The sequence below is a fragment of the Vanessa atalanta genome, chromosome 15 (assembly GCF_905147765.1).
Source record: "Vanessa atalanta chromosome 15, ilVanAtal1.2, whole genome shotgun sequence".
NCBI classification, from domain to species: domain Eukaryota; kingdom Metazoa; phylum Arthropoda; class Insecta; order Lepidoptera; family Nymphalidae; genus Vanessa; species Vanessa atalanta.
The window spans coordinates 1,893,798-1,914,098 of NC_061885.1; the positions used below are offsets into that span (position 1 = coordinate 1,893,798).

At 32.1% G+C, this 20,301-nt stretch overlaps 1 protein-coding gene across 1 annotated transcript in view; it reads right to left on the reverse strand.

The window, feature by feature from the left end:
* The window catches only part of LOC125069382 (GTP-binding protein REM 1), a 141,123-nt gene that overhangs the window by 3,193 nt on the left and 117,629 nt on the right, over positions 1-20,301 (reverse strand). The window contains exons 3-4 of the mRNA XM_047678860.1: positions 9,732-9,817; positions 64-253 (exon numbers count right to left, since the gene is read on the reverse strand). Of these exons, the coding sequence (XP_047534816.1) occupies positions 64-253; positions 9,732-9,817 (276 nt within the window). The remainder of the gene's footprint in view (positions 1-63; positions 254-9,731; positions 9,818-20,301) is intronic.

Genomic DNA, 20,301 nt, shown 5'->3' on the forward strand with positions numbered 1-20,301 from the left:
ATTCAACATTAAATATGCACACATCAATAAAAACAAAAAGAAGATAATTGTTCTGAATAATACCTTGAGTGGAAACAGCTCTACTCCTCGCCAGGTCAATTTTGTTGCCAACGAGAAGCGCCGGTCGGGCCCTCAGCATGTCAAAATCAATAAGTCTCGCCAGTTCCTGTTCTGCTTTCTGGAACGATGCCTTGTCCACCACTGAGTAGATAACCACGAATGCATCTGGTGGCTCCGAACGATCGATTTCTTCCTACGAAAAAAAGGAAAAACATTTAAACCTTAAGAAAAATTTTCGCCATCCAAGATTAAATTAGAAACTCATTTAAGAACACGATCGTCAAATGTCATTTGATACGCAATATCGACGCAACGATTATAGCGTATTACCGTAAGTCGATTTACAGCATATCACGAGTGAGATATGACCTGAGTTCTTACAGAATGCGACTGCTGTGGAAATTTACTCTGACATGCTGTAAAAGCAATGACTCATATGACCAGTAATTGAGTGCGTGGGTTTAAATTGGAAAATGATTTAGACTTTTACAAATAACAAAAAGTGACGTACCAACCGTATGTTGATGTGTAAAATGATGTTTATTAAGGTCATAAAAATATTTATTCAGGGAATATTGATAATTTGTATGATACGTTCGTGTGTTTACTTTTGGGCCTGACTAAACATTGTTAAATTTACTACATAATAATTAAGGCTCGTAACATATTAAAACACTTACTAATAAATGAGGCATGTTATTTGATAAAATGATAAGGATGAGTTGATTTTCACGTTTAATGTCTCCATCTACAATTATAGATCATTAAAATATAATTATTCTTAGCTAAATACATGAAATTCAATGAAATGACAGTTCAACGGGCGGCCATGTTTAATGTTTACGGGTACGTTCAGAGAGCTGTGTAATGAATGATTATTGTTAGTTTTCACTACTGAAATAGAAAAAATAGAAGTTATATAATAATAAAGTTTTTAAAAATTGATAAGTAAAGCAAATGATAAGCCGTAGTTTTTTAGATTTATTCATTTCACCCGAGCAAAGCTGGGTTTTTATCTAGTATTGTAAATAATTTAGTTCGAAAAGAGACTCATCTCTCTCCGATTTTTCTAGTGATATTGCTCTTGATATGTTGCAAGGATTTTAAACGAATAACTCATTTTTATTGGGATAATATTTCTTTTATACACTTTTATCTAATATAATAGAGTCCGATCTTATGTTTATAAAACTAATTGGTTTTCTGTCCGCTTCGCTCGTCCAGCTCGTAGTTCGCTTTGAAAATAAATTAATCTTCTGAATTCAGTGTAGTGTAACGAACTTCTCTAAAGTCGTGCGCCGAATTTAACATAATGTAAAGAAATATTTATACCGAAAATCCCATAGAATATAACTGTTCTGTAAAGATTTAAATGCCGAGATGGCCCAGTGGTTAGAACGCGTGCATCTTAACCGATGATATCCGGTTCAAACCCAGGCAGGCACCACTGAATTTTCATGTGCTTAATTTGTGTTTATAATTCATCTCATGCTCGGCGGTGAAGGAAAACATCGTGAGGAAACCTGCATGTGTCTAATTTCAACGAAATTCTGCCACATGTGTATTCCACCAAACCGCATTGGAGCAGCCTGGTGGAATATGCTCCAAACCTTCTCCTCAAGGGAGATGAGGCCTTTATCTCAGCAGTGGAAAATTTACAGGCTGCTAATGCTAAATGCTAAAAAGATTTAAATTGTATTGGAAACTAAATACGATAGAGGACTATGTATGAAACTTTTGTATAAATAAAAAGAAGACGAAACGACCTCAAAGACAAAGATTTATTTCCTAAGTTTATTTAATTAGGAAACCTTACCGTTTAAAAGAAATTAAAAACAGTAACGGTTCGTTTTGATTTTTTTTACTCTAATGTTCTTTTAATTTTCTTTATTCACTTAGAGTTCTCATTTTCACTCGAGTGAAAATTTGCTTCGTTAATTACTATCCTTCGCTCGCGTATCCGCATGAAATACTGTGCTAATGAAAACCAATTTACCTTGACCCTTCTGGAAAATGCAGTCTTTAGATATTTAAAGGTTTCTCTGCTGTGGAAATTGACACAAACAATTATGCACTTTTTAACACAAGGCTTTAGGTTTAATTTACATGAAAGAGATTTTTTATACAATATTTTGTTAAATAAACTATTAATAAAAAAGGGATTTTATACTGTAAGATTGATTATATACAATGTCGATAATATTATAGTATTTGTTGAATTTCATACAAGTTATATAAATTTAAATGTATATGAATTATTTCGTGTATATGACGAAAACGTACAACTATATAATAACAATTAAGTTTTACAGGTTCTCCTGGAACCAGCGGCTGCTTTAGATGAAATTGAATCTAGTAAAAAAATAAATAAATTTAACAAAAAAGAGTTTTCACTAATAGATGGACTGATTCCCGAGGAAGATTTAGGTATGAGATTTATGAATATTATATTACAATTATTTGATAATGCAGTACCAGAAATTCCACGATTACTTTTATAGTGTCCCGTTAATATTAAAAAAAGTTTCTTAGTCTTATCACATACTTGTGTCAAAAGTTAAGTCTTTTCCAAATGGAAAAGAAATTTAAATAAATACAATTAAAAAGTAAGTTCTACGAAAACCCAACTCTATTAAATATAAATATAGTATAAATGAATTGACATTTGTCTGTGGGTAAACCAATTGATCGAACAAACATTCCGTGGATGTCTTCATTCTGTTCTAGCTTCTGCGTGAGCTAGTTTATTTAATAAGCAGGTATAAACTGCTTAAAAAAAGCGATATAATATTTAATAATATTTTAATACTAGCTTCTGATATTATGACATAGATATATAGTGGTCAAATAACAAGGCTCTGATATCTGCCAACAGATCTTCCGATCTGTTTGTATTGGTAGTTTGCAAACTACCAATACTCCGAACTATTTATTTGATAACTTACACGCAGGTACACTTACAAATACCAATTTCTAAGAGATTGTATTCGATTACCTCAACCTTGCCTTTATAAACTAATATGTATATAATAAAATTTGAAAATGATCCGAGGAAAGATAAATCTCATAATTGAGGTAACTTAGTACAAGAGTCCAAGCTCTCTTGAATATTTTAATAATGTATACCAATTTTTGGTGGCAGGGCTCTGTGCAAGCCCATCTGAGAAGGTACCACCCACTCATCAGATATTCTACCGCCAAACAGCAATACTTAGTATTGTTGTGTTCTGGTTTGAAGGGTGAGTGAGCCAGTGAACTACAGGCACAGGGGACATAACATCTTAGCTACCAAGGTTGGTGGTGCATTGGTGTAATGTAAGGAATGGTTATTATTTCTTACAGCGCCAATGTCTAAAAACAGTCTTCTCTTATATCCGGCCATTTTGGAAATTTGACCATGTGGTTTATTAACTGTCATGGTGAAGCATACTTTAAGCGCGAACTGTACTCTCTTGAAATTAAAGGGTATCAAAGATATTCGTGGAATATACACTATTTATCCTTTAGTATAGTAATAACTGTAACCTATGGACATTACGATAGAGAACTTTTAATATTAGTTTGGTGCCGTTGCATAATTTTTGAGGTCTTAAATTCTTCAGTAACATTATTGGCGTGCCAATCTCCTAAAATAAAATATGACGGGACCTCAAGACTAATCTTTATAAGAAATTTCAACCCCTATTTCAACCCTTAGGGGTAGAATATCCAGAAACGCTATAATACATATCTATCTATACTCAGTATCCCAAAAATAAAGATTAATGCTTATAATTTCAAAAATGACGGATTCCCAGACTAACCTAACCCATAAGAAATGTCCACCGCTAGGGGTAGAATATCCAGAAACGCTTAAATACGTATCTACACATTTTCAACCATTATCCTAAAAATCAAGTTTCGTGTTTCTAACTTATATATAACATATATTATATATCGGACTTGCATACAAATTGTCAACCCTTATTTCACCCCCTTAGGGGTAGAATATCCAGAAGCGCTTAATTACTATTTCATTTGATATGAGCCGAGATGGCCCAGTGGCTAGAACGCGTGCATCTTAACCGATGATTTCGGGTTCAAACCCAGGCAGGCACCACTGAAATTTCATGTGCTTAATTTGTGTTTATAATTCATCTCGTGCTCGGCGGTGAAGGAAAACATCGTGAGGAAACCTGCATGTGTCTAATTTCAACGAAATTCTGCCACATGTGTATTCCGTCAACCCGCATTGGAGCAGCGTGGTGGAATATGCTCCAAATCTTCTCCTCAAAGGGAGAGGAGGCCTTTATCCCAGCAGTGGGACATTTACGGGCTGCTAATGCTAATGCTAAACTATTTCATTAGGAAATAAAACTAGTGACAAATTTGTTACAACGCTTATTGGTACATAAATATATATTATATAAAATATTCTAATTTAGATACATAATTTTATATCGATTTAATTGTAATTAATTGCTATTATTTTAAAAAACAACTATATTTTTAATTAGAAATTGGATTCACTATTTACGTTATCACATATATAATTTATAACTTCACATAATGGCCTTCAGGAGCATTAACCATAAACGTATACCGATATCGCAAACCGTATGAAAAAGACTATTCGTATAATCCAGATATTAACGCGGATGAAATTGCGAGGTACAAATACTATTATAATAAAATACTCTATACAATTTTAACAAACGCATAATTCGACTATATGAAACGACCGATTGGACAATTGTAATTATAATTCGTATTTGTCCTTGTACCAATATTTTTTAACTAGACGCTTGTCATGAATACTGTATTTATCATTCAAAAAAATATTGAAAAATAATAGTTTATTGCATACTCTAGGGGTTGATTCTACTAAAAAGACGTCACTTTGTCCTTTAATCGACTCTCGAAACATAAATCGGTGCTGTTTATCTGTTATCCAATTCTACTAACACAAGGATCCAGTTGCGGTTCGATCGAAATTAGTACGGAATAGAATTAGGAATGTACCGTTATCATTTAGTAGGATTGCCTTCCGGGTCATAAACGGCGTGTATGGTTGAATGTATTACAATCAGCTCCGCACAAAATCAAAATCAAAATAGCTTTATCAAGTAGGCTTTTACAAGCACTTTTCAATCATTTAACAAACTATATTATGTGAAGCCACCACCAGTTCGGAATACAGAATTCACCGCGAAGAACCGGCAAGAAACTCAGTAGTTACTCTTTTTCAACATTTAAAAATACAAAGTCGTCATAGTATATACAATTATTTATGTAGTAATATATCCTGCCTGGAAGTCAAGTATTAGCTCCACGCTTTTATATATTATTATAATATTGATTAACAAACATCGAAATATACACGTTAGGTCTTATAATGTTATTAAGATAATCCTGTTTTACATATTTATCTTGGACACTTTATGTTATAAATATTTACTAGACGGTAGGTTTGTGTGCAAGCCCGCATCAAGCTCGCACACATACACAAGTATTCTAATACCAAACAGCAATACCTAGACAGTGTAACTACAGGCACAAGGAAGATAACATATTAGTTCATTACGTGTTAGGAATGGTCAAAGTTTCTTACATTGCCAATGTCTACGGGCGATGGTCACCACATCTTACCACCAAGTGGCCCATTTGTTGGTCCGCCTAACTATTTTATTATTATTTTGAGTATAATTTAAATTAGTTTTTTATACTATTTAACATTTCACTTTAAATAAGTTGCTATTATTGTGCTTACAATAAGTACATCGCTAATTTAGTGGATTCATTTACTTTGTTTTGTACTATAAGCGTCAGAGTTGTGAGGATTGATGTTTAAGATTTACATTATAATTACACACGACCGTCGACGTCCAGAGACGCGCTCCGAGTAAGTCAATCTAAATCCAGTATTTCGAGTATATCGCGTGAGAACAGGCAAGCGTATATAGCTCTCACCCGCTCACACAAAATAAAACGATATTACGATTACTTAAATAATGTTTTTACTGTTGATATAATAAATAAATCTTCATCCTATTGTCATTTTAACCCAAACAACTGGATATTAATTCAATATAGACGTTTCAATATCATTTTCAAATAGCTTTGTTTTTATTGGTCATTCCTCAGCTGTTTTGATTGAATCGACGATGCTTTGTATTGCTTTGATTATTTTCCACAGTTTTGAAGTGCAAGTACATTAGGAAAGGAAACGTAGAATAATACAAAATAATTCTATGATGCACTGAAGTGAGTGTATGGTCGTTTGTGTGTTAATGTACTTATTTAAACTGATAGTCTGAAGTCTCACAGCGTTTGCTAATGCGAATATACGGACTTCTTTATAAAAGGTGTTTAGCAGGTGCTTAGTTAACTCTGATTTCTCTTTCCGACGTATATGATTTGACATTCGAAAGAAGAGGATAGTTTTGCTTAACGATTCTATCACTTATATATATTCTATCACTTATAGGTTATAAATCTGTTCACTAATGAAGGCGCACCCCTCTTCGTTAAATTATTGGCGTGCAGTAACAAATATAATCTAATTTGTATTTTTTTTTGCTGTCTTTGTTCTCACGTGTTGTTAAGTAAAGTCATTTCTATTTAATTCAATATTGTAACATGAGGAATATCTAAAGTGTATTTATGAACATAATTTCGAAAAAAATTGTTTTGTTACTAACAGTATTTAAAACGGGATATTTACCATGTTTTTTATTACTATTTGGTGGAGCTCGAGCTCGATTCACGAGAACGTGAAATAACGTTTTAAAATAACCATCTTAATTTAAAATCTTATATAAAATTGTTTTGTTTTGATTATGTAGCACATAAACTTCTATACCATTGAAATCACCATGACAATTGGGACAGGTACGTCAATCGCGTCTTGCATTTGAAATAAATTTGATAAGTAAGTTTTAAGGTCATTTGGATGTTATAATGAGACAAAACATGACCTATCGCAATCGTTAACAATGGGAAATGGTCTGGACTATTGGAAGTTACCCAAGATTTAAACGACCAAATTCAAGAGGCGTGACGATACCATTGCATAGAAGGAAAATAATCGTAAATTTTATTAACCACTATGTTTTTTGTCGAATATAATGATCACTTTAAATAGTGGTAAAAAAGTTCTTCAAGTTTGGAACAGTCAAAATTGATTTTGATGATGACTAAAAATCGTATCGACTTTGTTTTTTTACCACATAGTTTTTTTAATGATATATCTCATAGTGATAGGTACCCCCTTTTCTCATACGCGGGCGGAAGTTTGCGGAAGTAAATCTAGTCACATAATAAAAAGCTCAATTTAAAATATTAATATTTCAACATCACGGAACATGCGTACGTGACTCGTAATCAATATCCTCATTTTCTTTTCCCGCTTGCCAAAAAAATTAGACCTGAATAAAAATTCAATATTAAAACAAATAAATTTAAAATTCATCAAACGATCGAGACCAGACGAACAATTTTATTGGTTCTTGTACTGTGTTCCAGCATCGTCGGCGTGGTCTTCATTGTTGAGGAATTTCATCTTATACCTGATGTCAGTATAGAGTCTATACCAAATACCAATGGTACTTAATAATATGTAAGTCAATATACGTTGACAGGATAAAGTATATTCGCTTGCCAATGTTGTCACCAGTATCATTTTTATTTAGCATTAGCAGCCTGTAAAAATTGCCACTACTGGGCTAAAGGCCTCCTCTCCCTTTGAGGAGAAGGTTTGGAGCATATTCCACCACGCTGCTCCAATGCGGGTTGGCTGAATACACATGTGGCAGAATTCCGTTGAAATTAGATACATGCAGGTTTCCTCACGATGTTTTCCTTCACCGCCGAGCACGAGATGAATTATAAACATAAATTAAGCACATGAAAATTCAGTGGTCCGAAATCATCGGTTAAGATGCACGCGTTCTAACCACTGGGCCATCTCGGCTCAGTATCATAGATAATCATTATATCAAGATACATCTTAATCAAGTAGACTGTACAAGGATTTATACATCGTCATTTTACAAGGTTTTCATTGTTAAGCTTCCACTAATTCCAAATGTAGTTTCTTTCGAGAAGAATATGTTATAGACCTGTTCACTATTTAGGCGGCCCCTTCACGTTAAAATTTAACGATTTAGTTTTGATTAACAAATATAATCTATATCCTGTACAAGATAGCTTGATCTTTTTGACAGATGTAATCTTTTCTAAAAAAATATTTAAAAAAATACATATAATACAAAAGTTCCTAAAGATTCACGCGTTATCCGAAAATTTTAAGACTTTTTCTATTATCGGTTCTTTTGGTTAGGTCTCTTTGGCTAGTGGTGGGGCTCTTTAGCTGGTATAACTCTTAGTAGAAAAATAAGTTAAAAAAAATTGAGGTATATTTTGCTCGTCGTTTCGCCGTCGTGGATGAATGGATCTGTATCCGATATTTAATTAGAGTACACAGTACCAATTCGATAAACATTTTTAAAATTTAGTACTGCAAAATATTATTTTATTAACATTAAGGCGACCCAATATTTCTTTACTTGCTGATCAAATGTCGCTTACTAGAAACACCTCAACTTATTTTGTTTGATTACAAAATACACTTCGGATCCGACCAAAATAAACTTTTTAAATAATAACGAAATAAATAAAATAAAGATAATAGCTATGTGTGTTGAAAGTAAGTAACAAGATATGTTGAAAGTTGTAGTATGTGAGTTTCAAAGAAGTATCTCATACAAGACAAAGGAGTGTGGCTTAACAAATCTCGGCGTTACTGGAGTTTGTTAATATAACAAGCATATTTGTTGAACTTTATGGTATAAAATATGTATATAAAGTAAACATAAAAAATACTATATATTTAAAAATGTAGATGTACTGATTTGTATATTCATTTAAATGACTTCGATATATGACTTAAAATAGCTATAAATGATATAGGAATATTTTTTTTAAATTATATTGACAACTAGCGACCTGCCCCGGCTTTGCACGGGTGCAATAATGATACTAATACTACAGAATGTTTTCAATTACAACGATACTATGTCCTTGCATTTTTAATCTGTAATATCTTCGAAAGTGTTTCTCTACTATATTGTACATGTATTATACATATAAACTTTCATCTTTTCTCTATTAGAAAAAATCGTAACAAAATCCGTTGCGTAGTTTTAAAGATCTAAGCATAGGGACAGACAGACAGCGGGAAGCGACTTTGTTTTATACTTTGTAGTGAAAAAAAAGTATTGCTATCAGTTACGTTGCTGGTTATAATTAATTATCAATCTTAATTTTAAATTTCAGTTCAAACTGGGGCAAGTAACACTGTGTTTTCATCTTATTTTATTTTTGATTATAATTCAACTTGAGCTCGGCGGTGAAGAGAACAACTTGATGAAATTAACATGTCCAGGGTGAAATTTTACGACATTTATAACAACTTTGAAGTAGCGTGGTGGTTTATATAAAATACATATCTAGTGGCCGGTATAATTCCAGCTAATTTAAAAAAAACCGCAATGTATTGTACACCTAAATCTTACTCGTGAATTACTCCGTCCATTTGTGAGTATTCAATTTCAGTTTGGTAGTTTCTGACATGTATATACAGACGCGGCGGAGGATTTTTTTTTTTTAAATATTGTATAAATTTTGGTTACCTTAGTGCTCGTGCAATTCACGAAGTAGAGTTCTGATTCTTCACCATTCAGCATTATCGATACTTTCTGTTCTGAACTGTCGATATCTGTAAAAAAATAAGTTGTATTAATATAAGTCACAAAAGTCTGAATTCTTGGAGGAAATCATGTAAACTATTTAATTTTGTTTGATGTTCATATATTAAAACGAACAAATTATTTAATTAAGGAATGTATTACATAAATATTAGCAAATCATAAACAAGCGACTTATCGTAGGTAATCGTTATAAATAACTTCAAGTGTTTGATGATGCTTGTCATCGATAGATGGCGTTAGTGGAGTTTCTTAGATTGGAAAAGGCGGCAAGAAGTTTGACGGCATCAAATTGGACTTTTGGCTACCCGTGGTAGCCCGTAGATGTAATAATTGATTTTGTCGGCCTTTAAATAAGAATGGATAAATAACAACCTTATTTATTGCTTAGACTTATGAAGTATACTTATTGGTTGGTTATAGTTAGTCTACCTATACAGCATTTAATATGGCTTCAGTTTGATATAGTGAGCATAACTTATTCCAATGGAAGTGGGAAAGAAGATAAACAAGCCTTAGATTTATATATTTCATGCGATATGGTAATAACTCAGCTATGTTGTGCATTACTAATTATAATTGATATATCGTTATTTATAAAACAACATTATTAGGCTTAACTACTTGTTTTCAGTTTAATTTTAATCCCGATAACAGTTTCGTCGAAGTTCAAAACGCTATTTTATCGCAAATCCATAGTAAATGTCATAGATTAATCAAGCTCTCGACCAATGATAGCGTGTCGATTTGCTGTCAAATGTTGTTTATTTAGATTTTTTCCTGTTATGGTTGTTAAAAGTGTAAAAAAACAGTATTTAGAAGAATAATAAGATTTATTAATAATTTAGAAGTTGTATTTTTCAAAAATTTGTCTGGAAAACCCATGCTGGGTTTCCATTGCATTCCATTTCATTAGCTCGTGAAATATGTATTTTTAATAACCTTCGACTGATCAAGCTTTTTTGTTTTCACGAAGTAATTTCTATTTTAGTAATAAGGCGACCTTTGAAGCATTTTTTCCTTATTTATAATATTATTTTTTCGTATTTGGGGTAATTTGGGGGTGGTTCTTATTACTTAGAGTATAATATACATATATTACACTGTTAGTAATAGGAAGCAGCCTAGAAAGATGTCAAGCTAAAATTCACGCGTCAAAATGAATTTTGAGGTGGGAGGCTGGGAGGTTCTGGAATTTCGTATGTCAGCACGTCGCTCGACTCTACTCATTTTGGTAGTCGGCACTAGGCGTGTTTTGATGATTATATTGTTATAAAACTTTTTGATCGTTTAATATTTCGGTAAAGGAATCCTTCTTATTTATTTTTATATTATGCATTACAAGACAACGATCTAAATTATAAAAGCAAGAAAATTTACAAAAGTTGTATAAGATGAAACAGGCAATTTTCTTTTGATTTATAAAAGTATGATAATGTAAAATACTGTTCTGTATGTGTGGCGCGGTGTTTTTTATTTCCGCTTGGAAGAAGATACCGAGCGGACGTGCGGACATTTGCGGTTGTTATGAATTATTAAAACATTGCCTTAAGAAATTAAATTAAAAAAATATATTTATAATAATAATATATATCTAAAAATATACTAGGAATTCATTAGCATAAATATTTTTTTTTTATATAGGCAGGCGGATGAGCAAATGGGCCACCTGGTGGTAAGTGGTAACCACCTCCCTGGCGCTGTAAGAAATATTAAACATTCTTTATATTGCTAATGTGTCATTAACCTTGGGATCTAAGATCTTATACCAGTAGTTGAATAAAATCATTAATTTACATACCTATACGGAAATGTGATATAATTCTAAATATTATTTCGAACCAACCAAGAGTCTTTACAAAAATAAGTTATTTCAGTATTATATAAATAGTACCAGTTATTAAAGTCCTCCGCTCGGCTCCTTTGCCGTCGTCCAATATTGTTAGGACGAAGTTCTAGAGTTCATTCGACCATATTACTTGTATTTTACGAGATGAGTTAAAAACAAAAAATGCTCCCTAGTACCTGGATTTGAACATTTCAAGCTACAGTCTTGGTTTGTACTTAGTCGAGTTCAAAATCAAAGAAAGTTAAACGTGGACGTTTAAATAGTTCCCATGTAGAACAAACAAAGTGCACTTGACTGGTAAATGTCTGGAGAGCCGAAACTAACACAACTCCGATTGAAACTTCTTGTCGTATCCATTGATGGGCGAAGGATATGTAAGTTTAAAAAAATGTATATTTATGTATATTTATTAATGTTATTTTTTGTGTGACTGCGTCGTTAGTCTAGTGACTGGGTTCAAACCCTAGGTCGGGTCGTGTGACAAAGTTCCACGTGACTAGGAAAGCACGGATATCCGTCGGTCCTTTGCACTTTTTCGCTACTGCTTTTATTTAAAAAAAAAAAACATCCTTCTGCAGCGGGTCTCCAAAACAAAACTCCTTGAGAATATTTTGCTAATGATTCCCCATAAGGGTTTATGATGCGCTTATCAAAAATAAATAATCTGTTTTTATGACACCCACAGGGTGAGATAAAGTGAGTATTTTGCTGCAAGATACATACCTAATTATATTATACTTTTTGTCGTTGATAACGTCATTCAAGCTCACGGACAACCGAGTGGTCCAAATCGGTTGTTAATGCTTTAAATAGTTCCATATAGAACAAACCGAACCGCAATGATTTTCTCAATTGTTTCACAGTTGGTCTATACTAAAATTACACCTACAAATACGATTACGATTAACTTATAAAACCCATATATGACAAAATGTAAATTAACCATTAAATATCGATAGTATTTGATGAAAAAAAACCGTCCGTTAATCTTCGTACCTAATAACAGGTTTTCCCTCAATTAGTCACTCCCTTATCGATCAGCGATTAATCAAAATGTTAGCGTGACTTCTAATTTATCAACACTAAGGTTTAAAGTAAATGCAATTATGTCCACTAGTGCTATAATTTTGCTAATTATTTTAAAACTCTTTGATGAAGTTCCATTATATAACTTTTTTAATACAAATCACTGGGTATTTAATTTGCTGGTGTGGTTACGCAACCAGGACATGAAGTTTGAGGTTGTTAGGTAGATGTTACACTATATTATATACTATATTAAAAATAAACATTTGATTATGACTTGGATTATTAATATAGAAAACGAATATGTATAAAATATTAACAATTATTTACACAGTGACCACTTATTATCCGTGAAATAACTCTTGGACGAATTTTATCAAGAGCTATTGAGATTTGTAACAAATAAAAGTCGGTATGACCCATGCAAAATTATTTATTATCTTAACTCTTAAACATTCATATACAACGAAAAGCAATTTACCTCTTACGCCTTTTTAAATTATTTAATGATATTGTTCTTACCAAAAGAAGTAATACTGTCAAGTTCGACTTAAAAAAAAAAACTAAATTGTCTTCCAAATTTAAAAACAAGTTTAGTATTATCAATTACGTTTGAAATTATGCTGTTGACAGTTAAAACTTGGACATTGTAATAGGCCTTTTTTTAAAACAGACCTGCTGTGTTTTATTCATCCACTGATATCATATTCCGACTAGACATCGGAATTCCGATTCAACGAGGAAACGCTATTACCATTTTTGTCAAAATTCCACTCGATCATAATTTGTATGTATGCAGGACTTTTTTACTTTGATTTCTTTGTACATATTTGGTAACAAACTTATAAATTTAATAATAATCCAATACATTTGTATGGAAATAAGACGATATAAAACAAACAACAATATAATATGTACGCAATGTAACAATAAGGCTGCCTACAAAGGCAATCTACCAACTTCTTAATTTAAAATATGATTTAGTCATTTCCTTATGTACAAGGAAAAGATAAAAGGAATGTTTCTAAATAAAAAACGTGATCTTAGTGACTTCGTGACCTCTCAGTAAAATACCCAGTAAAGACTGTAAATGTATAGCTGGGCTAAGGCCTGCTTTAGAGGAGTTTTGGGGCTAATTCCACCACGCTGCTCCAATATGGGTTGTTAGATAAACCTGTGGCAGATTTATATCCAACATATATACTAATTTTTCAACATATCGTGTTGCTTTTTTTTTTGATTGAGCACACGTTCTAATAACTACTGCGCCATCATAGCTTCAACATATATGAGTATGTATATATAATGATATTTGAAATTAAATCAGTTTATCACAACATAATCTAGTAGTACTTCTTTAGTTAGTGTTATGTTCCAGTTTAAAGCCGAGTGAGAGGGACATAACATTTTAGCACCTAAAGTTAGCGGCGCATTTGCGAAGTAGGGAATGTTAATATTTCTTACAGCACGAATGTATATGTGCTGTGGTGACCCCATTAAATAAATCTATAAATGTTAATTGTTAGTTACTAAGTGCTGATTATCACCAGAAGCAAATACGATACAATTATGAAGTATAACGATAAGAAAAAAAGATAAAAAAATGGCTAAAAATAAAACGAATACACTTAGTATCCACATTCCAAACCGGTGGCAGTTCTACAGGTAATTCTTATTTTATGACGATTCAAAAATGCTTGAGAAAAGAGCCAACTTGATTAACATTTGATTTCACTTGATTTGACATCTACGAAATTCTAAGAAACTTTTTCGTTCGGATAATCTTATAGGAATATTAAAAAAAAAATGTTAATAAAACTCTTTGTATATTCGTATTTGACTTTATTCAAAAGTCGAAAGATATTCACAGAAGTTTAACTTACGAATTATAATGTTGCCCTTATTAAATTCTATTTGAATACGACGTAATGAGCACGTGTGTTGGGTAACGAATACTCATGTAATTTCCCCAACCTCTTCTGATTGGGTTAATTCAATTTGTCCCTTTGAATATTAATTTTAATCTCTATGACATAAGTATCTATATGTACATACGTCTGTGTATATATGTCATCGTAAAATTGTTGACATACTCCTTTAAATTTAACGCTTAATTTTTAGTTAGTTAATTTCAGTTAAATTACAAGCACTAATCTAACGTAACAGATTACCAATTATCGAAATTTTGTATGTTTTATTGTTAGTTGAATTACTGTTCTCAGTCTTATGACAACTAAAAATCTTGCGAGATAGATTTGACGGTTTATACAATTTCACGGCTATAATACATATATTCAGATTTTTATAGACATTTTGTCTTTTGAAACAAAGAGTTTGTTGAACTATTAATTGTTGTATTTTGGAAAGAAGAAAGATTCAATTAAAGAATATTGTATTGATCAATCTTCATGTTTTCATTGTTGAGATACGCAATGGGAATTACAGACTAAATAAAATAAACACTAAGTACACTAAGTACTTGATATACTAATGAAAAGAAATGAAAAAAAATATATCCCGCTGAGTTTCTTTCGCCGGTTCTTCTCAGGTCCGAGGTGCTAAATTCCGAACCGGTGGTAGATTTTTGACAATCAATAAGCAAGTGTAAACACTTCTATATTGAATAAAGATTTTTGACTTTTTGACTTTGACTTTGACTTTACTATTACTAGACTTTGTAATAGTTAAGTAGTAAGCATTCCTTTTGCGGACGAGCATGTGGGCCACTTGATGGTAAGTGGTTACCACCGCTCATAGACAATGGCGCTATAAGAAATATAACCCACTTCTCACATCGCCAATGCGCCACCGACATTGGAAACTAAGATGTTATGTCCCTTGTCTCTGTAGTTACACTGGCTCAAACCGGAACAGAACAATACTGAGTTCTGTTGTTTAGCAATAAAATATTTGATGAGTGGGTGGTACCCAGACGGGCTTGCACGAAGCCCACAAGTCCTCCTACGATTTATCGATTATGGTGATACTTTTTTATCGTGTTTTTAAAGAGTTTTAACATAAACTTGTGCTTTGAAATCTTTGTATCGACTATTTGGTTCAAGATATTTAGGAACCGATATTTTAGAGTCATTGACCCGATATTAATAATCAAGAATGTCAAATGTGTCCATTTCGTATGTGTGCGTAAAGGCATTTGTGTTTGTTATACTTTTAAAAAAGTTTTATATGATCAATACTTTTAGACTGATTTTTTAAACAATATGTTTTTATACTGTGAAAGTAATTTACAATTACGTAATACACTACAGTAATTAACAAAATAGTATAGCAATATCAGTTGCAAATAAGTAAGAATTGTGTAACAAAATAAAAAAAAAAAAGATTTTCCAATCATGGGACAGAATACCGCGCCTAAAAATTGCTTGGCCGAATATTCCGTATTCCTTTTTTAAATACGAATATTTGGTTCGTGTCAAGTCTTGAATGAATATTGTGATTGCGTTTTTATATTTCAGCTGCCCGTTCCGACTTCTTACGAGTACAATTATAAAGATTTTATCTCCATGCCAGCCATGAATAAATAAAATAATTTTTAAATATCGAATGGTGCCGGAAAGATGACTAAGGATTAATTGAATATTAAAAAAAAAAGACAGTCGATGTCGCCGTATAGTAAAATAATTTCTTATTCACAAACCACACTCACACACGTCGGAATTTAATGTGTAAAAATAAGTGTATATCATCGATGTTTTATTACCTTTTATGTATTATAGTGATGAGACGTCCATTTAAAAGGCATTCAAACTGATAAATGAGTGTCAGTTGATTGTTTGGATGAAGAAATATTAAATAAATGGGCTATTATCGATATTGTTTGCAGAGGAATGCTACAAAAAAAATTGTATGACATTAAGAAGTTAATAAATATACAGTAAAGAAACACACACACACTGACACATTGACTGTTACACTGGCTATGTATGCCTTACCTATACAATTGACTTAATATATACTAAAACATATATTATAAAGTTTTGTTTGTTGTTTAGTCGGATTTCACGCAAAAAATATTTTTCCTATTGATGTGCAACTTTGATATGATTCGTTTGTAGTTTCTGGTTGGACATAGTACTTAGTAGGAAAGAAAACTGGTGATCTAAGTGCTTTAGAATCTGATATGATTCGTTTGCAGTTTCTGGTTGGACATAGTACTTAGTAGTAAAGAACTGGCAATCCAAGTTCATTAGAAGCGATCGCACTGAAAACTACAGAGAAACAGATATTTTTTTATGTGACAGATTTGTAAGTCTTCAAAATTTATAAAATATACATCTGCATGTATTGTTAAAGATAATAACAGTAAACGCTTTAACGTTTTAAACAGAAAGTCAAACAAATAACCTCAAAAGAAGTTTAGTTTAAATGGCGTAGAGTTGAGCCTGTTTTATGTATAGATTACGTTTTTTTTCTAACTGGCAACTTTATTCTTCAATCACAAAATAATCAATATATACAATTGATATTGTTTCTATAGTATTTTCTACAGTACTTAATGATATTATGGTGATATTGTTAGGAAGTAATAAATAAAATGGATGGATTTAATGAATGACATGTAAGTACGCTCAGTTTTCGTTACAAATTTAATAGAATAATAAAAATATAGAGAAAATCTTGCCCTAATTAATAAGTCGGTTCCGTCCCTTGGGAACTGTCCTGTCTGGTAAATTGCCTTGGACGACTTTAGTAAAATAGATTAATGATTTAGCTTTTCTTGCTTCAAATCATTTCTAGTAAAGAAAGACATTGACTTTCATGTTTTTTTTTATTCTCAATGGAAATTCTATGTTCTTTTTTTGAAATATTTAATAATAATTCAGATGTTGCTATTTTTTTATATCATTGTCAAATTCTCCTTGTAAAGGTCTCCGGAAGCGTTCCTATTTTAAACATTAATTTGAGTGATGATAAATTTCCCGTGAAAAGTGAAAACTTTTCAGTATTGTTGTATGATTCTGAAATGTTCCTCAAAGAGATATTGCGTTGGAAATATTAGTTTAGTCGTGTCGTACTTACGATACGTACGATATTGCTATCTTTTTTTTTAAATAAAACTGGGATTGCTTTTTCCTGTACACCTAACGAAGTTGCCTTCGAAGTTTTATACGGATAAAAAAGTTGGAGTTGAAGCAAATTCGAAATGCTTCATGTCCCAGATTTTCTAAATGTTTTTGATACTGCAATTCAAGTCTACAATTATGCCAATATTAGTTGTGCCTCTACACTGGCTCGCTCACTCTTCAAACTTGCTATTTGGCGGTCGAATATTTGATAAGAAAATCTTGGTTTAAAGAGTACTACTAGTATACAATTGAACAGATAGCCGTAATTCGGTCCATATATTGTTCACGATTTTGCCAAACCTACGACAGACATTTGAAGTGGGTTAAAGATCCATCACACCTTCCACAGCAAGCTTATTAATCGGCCTATTCATTACCCAATATCTCTCTTTAGTTTCGAATTAATTGGAATTACTTCCCTTTTCGAAAAATATTTGTAAGCAACTATTAGAATAATTTAAAATGTGTATAAGAATTCGGCTAATGGTACTTATAATTGGAATTTGTAAATGATATTTATGTAAAGGAATTTGTACAGTATAACTATTGTATAAGGTATTTGAGTGAGCCAGTGTAATCACAGGCACAAGGGACATAACATCTTAGTTCCCAAGTTTGGTGGCGCATAGGTGATGTAAGGAATGGTTAATATTTCTTAGAGCGCCTTTGTCTATGGGCGGTGGTGACCACTTAACATCAGGTGGCCCATATGCTCGTCCACCAACCAAGGCCATAAAAAAAAAAAAGAGATTGCCTTGTATCTGTATGAATGGAGACAAATATTTTCCAAAATTCCGATAATGTTTGTTTTACCTAGGGTTACTAACATTTTATAAAAATTACCAAGGTAAGTATAAAATGTAGAAAATAAACCAGGGATTTGATTCAAAAAAAAGGACAAGGGAAATTATCAAAATGTGTTTTTTAAAAATTAATATAGTTCATAAACACTGCCACACTGTATTTATCGCGGTGTTGTTTTTGATGCTTTTAGTATTTAAATATATGACGTACTGACCTTTGCCAAACTGGGTCTTTTGATGTATATCATAATCAAAATTACAGGCTTCGTGTTAGTAAAATAAAGTATAAATAAATAAAGCTCATGACCATCCCCGCAGCAACGGAAATATTGAAATTTATCGCTTAGAATATTTATACCAAAATTAATCCCCGAAGTGGAATTTATTTTTAAGTACCTAATATATCAAATTCTAAATTCTCTTCGAAATTTTAATTCCTTTTTCATAAATTAAGCAAGATTTAAAACCCATAGACAATTCGTAGCAGCTAAAAAAAAAAAGAATTTTCAGAATTTCAATGAAATGCGAAGCCACAGAATTATCTATATAATTCAAGCCTTAAACTACAGAAATGAATAGACAAAATTGACTCTTTTCTATAAAACTAAATACAACCTATTATAAACCTTAACGGTAACACAATAAGGATTGATACGCGTTTATAGAGGTTGCCAAAATTCAATCAACTTCTTTTACGTTCAGTGACATTTTACCGACGATCTAAATCTCCCGAGACAGCCTTATGATGAGGTCTAATCGAGTTTATTATACTTGTATCGTGGTCTTTTATACTCCGTCATTGATAAAACTTTTTGAATTGTTAGTGATACAAGCAAGTATATTATTTGTGTCATTTGTAAGTCAGTCGCTATTATCGACGACCTCCGTGGTCGAGTTGTGTGTACACCGGTTTTAATGTGCACGTCACTCCGAGGTCCCGGGTTCGATCCCGGCCGAGTCGAAGTAGAAAAAGTTCATTAATTTTCTATGTTGTCTTGGGTCTGGGTGTATGTGGTACTGTCGTTATTTCTGATTTTCCATAACACAAGCGTTTTAGCTACTTACATTGGTATTAGAGTAATGTATGTGATGTTGTCCAATATTTATTTATTATTTATTATAACTATATGATTTTGACAAAAAATTATCAGTATACTTAAATTAATTTATAAGACTTGTGACATTTGTGTTATGCTTAAAAATCCTACTCATGATATTGACGACCTCACGGCTGATTTTGGGTTAGATAGCCGTTTTCAAACTAAGCCTAGTCAATAATGCAGCCTTTTCAATCAAAGGGCTAAAGATAAACAAACCTTAGAAACTTATATATTTTTATTCTAATAAAACTTCAAAAGTATCCATAAAACATCGCCGATATTCAAAACACCATATTTTCACAAATAATGACTAAAAAATATTATTCAAGATCTTGACAGATATCTCAACAATTCAATGTCAAAGTCTATTTGTCGTAACGCCTGTGTTTGGAATAGACTAGTAATGTCTTAGTATGTCAAATATGTTTCATGCAGAATATCTTGACACATTTACACCCTAAACTAATATTATGAATGCAAAAGTAACTCTGTCTGTCTGTCTATCTGGTACTTCTTCACGGCCAAACTACTGAACCGAATTTGATGAAATTTGGTATGAACCAAGATTGAACTCCAAGATAGGACAGAGGTTGATCCAGACTGTTTATCCCTAATACCTGATGACTAAAT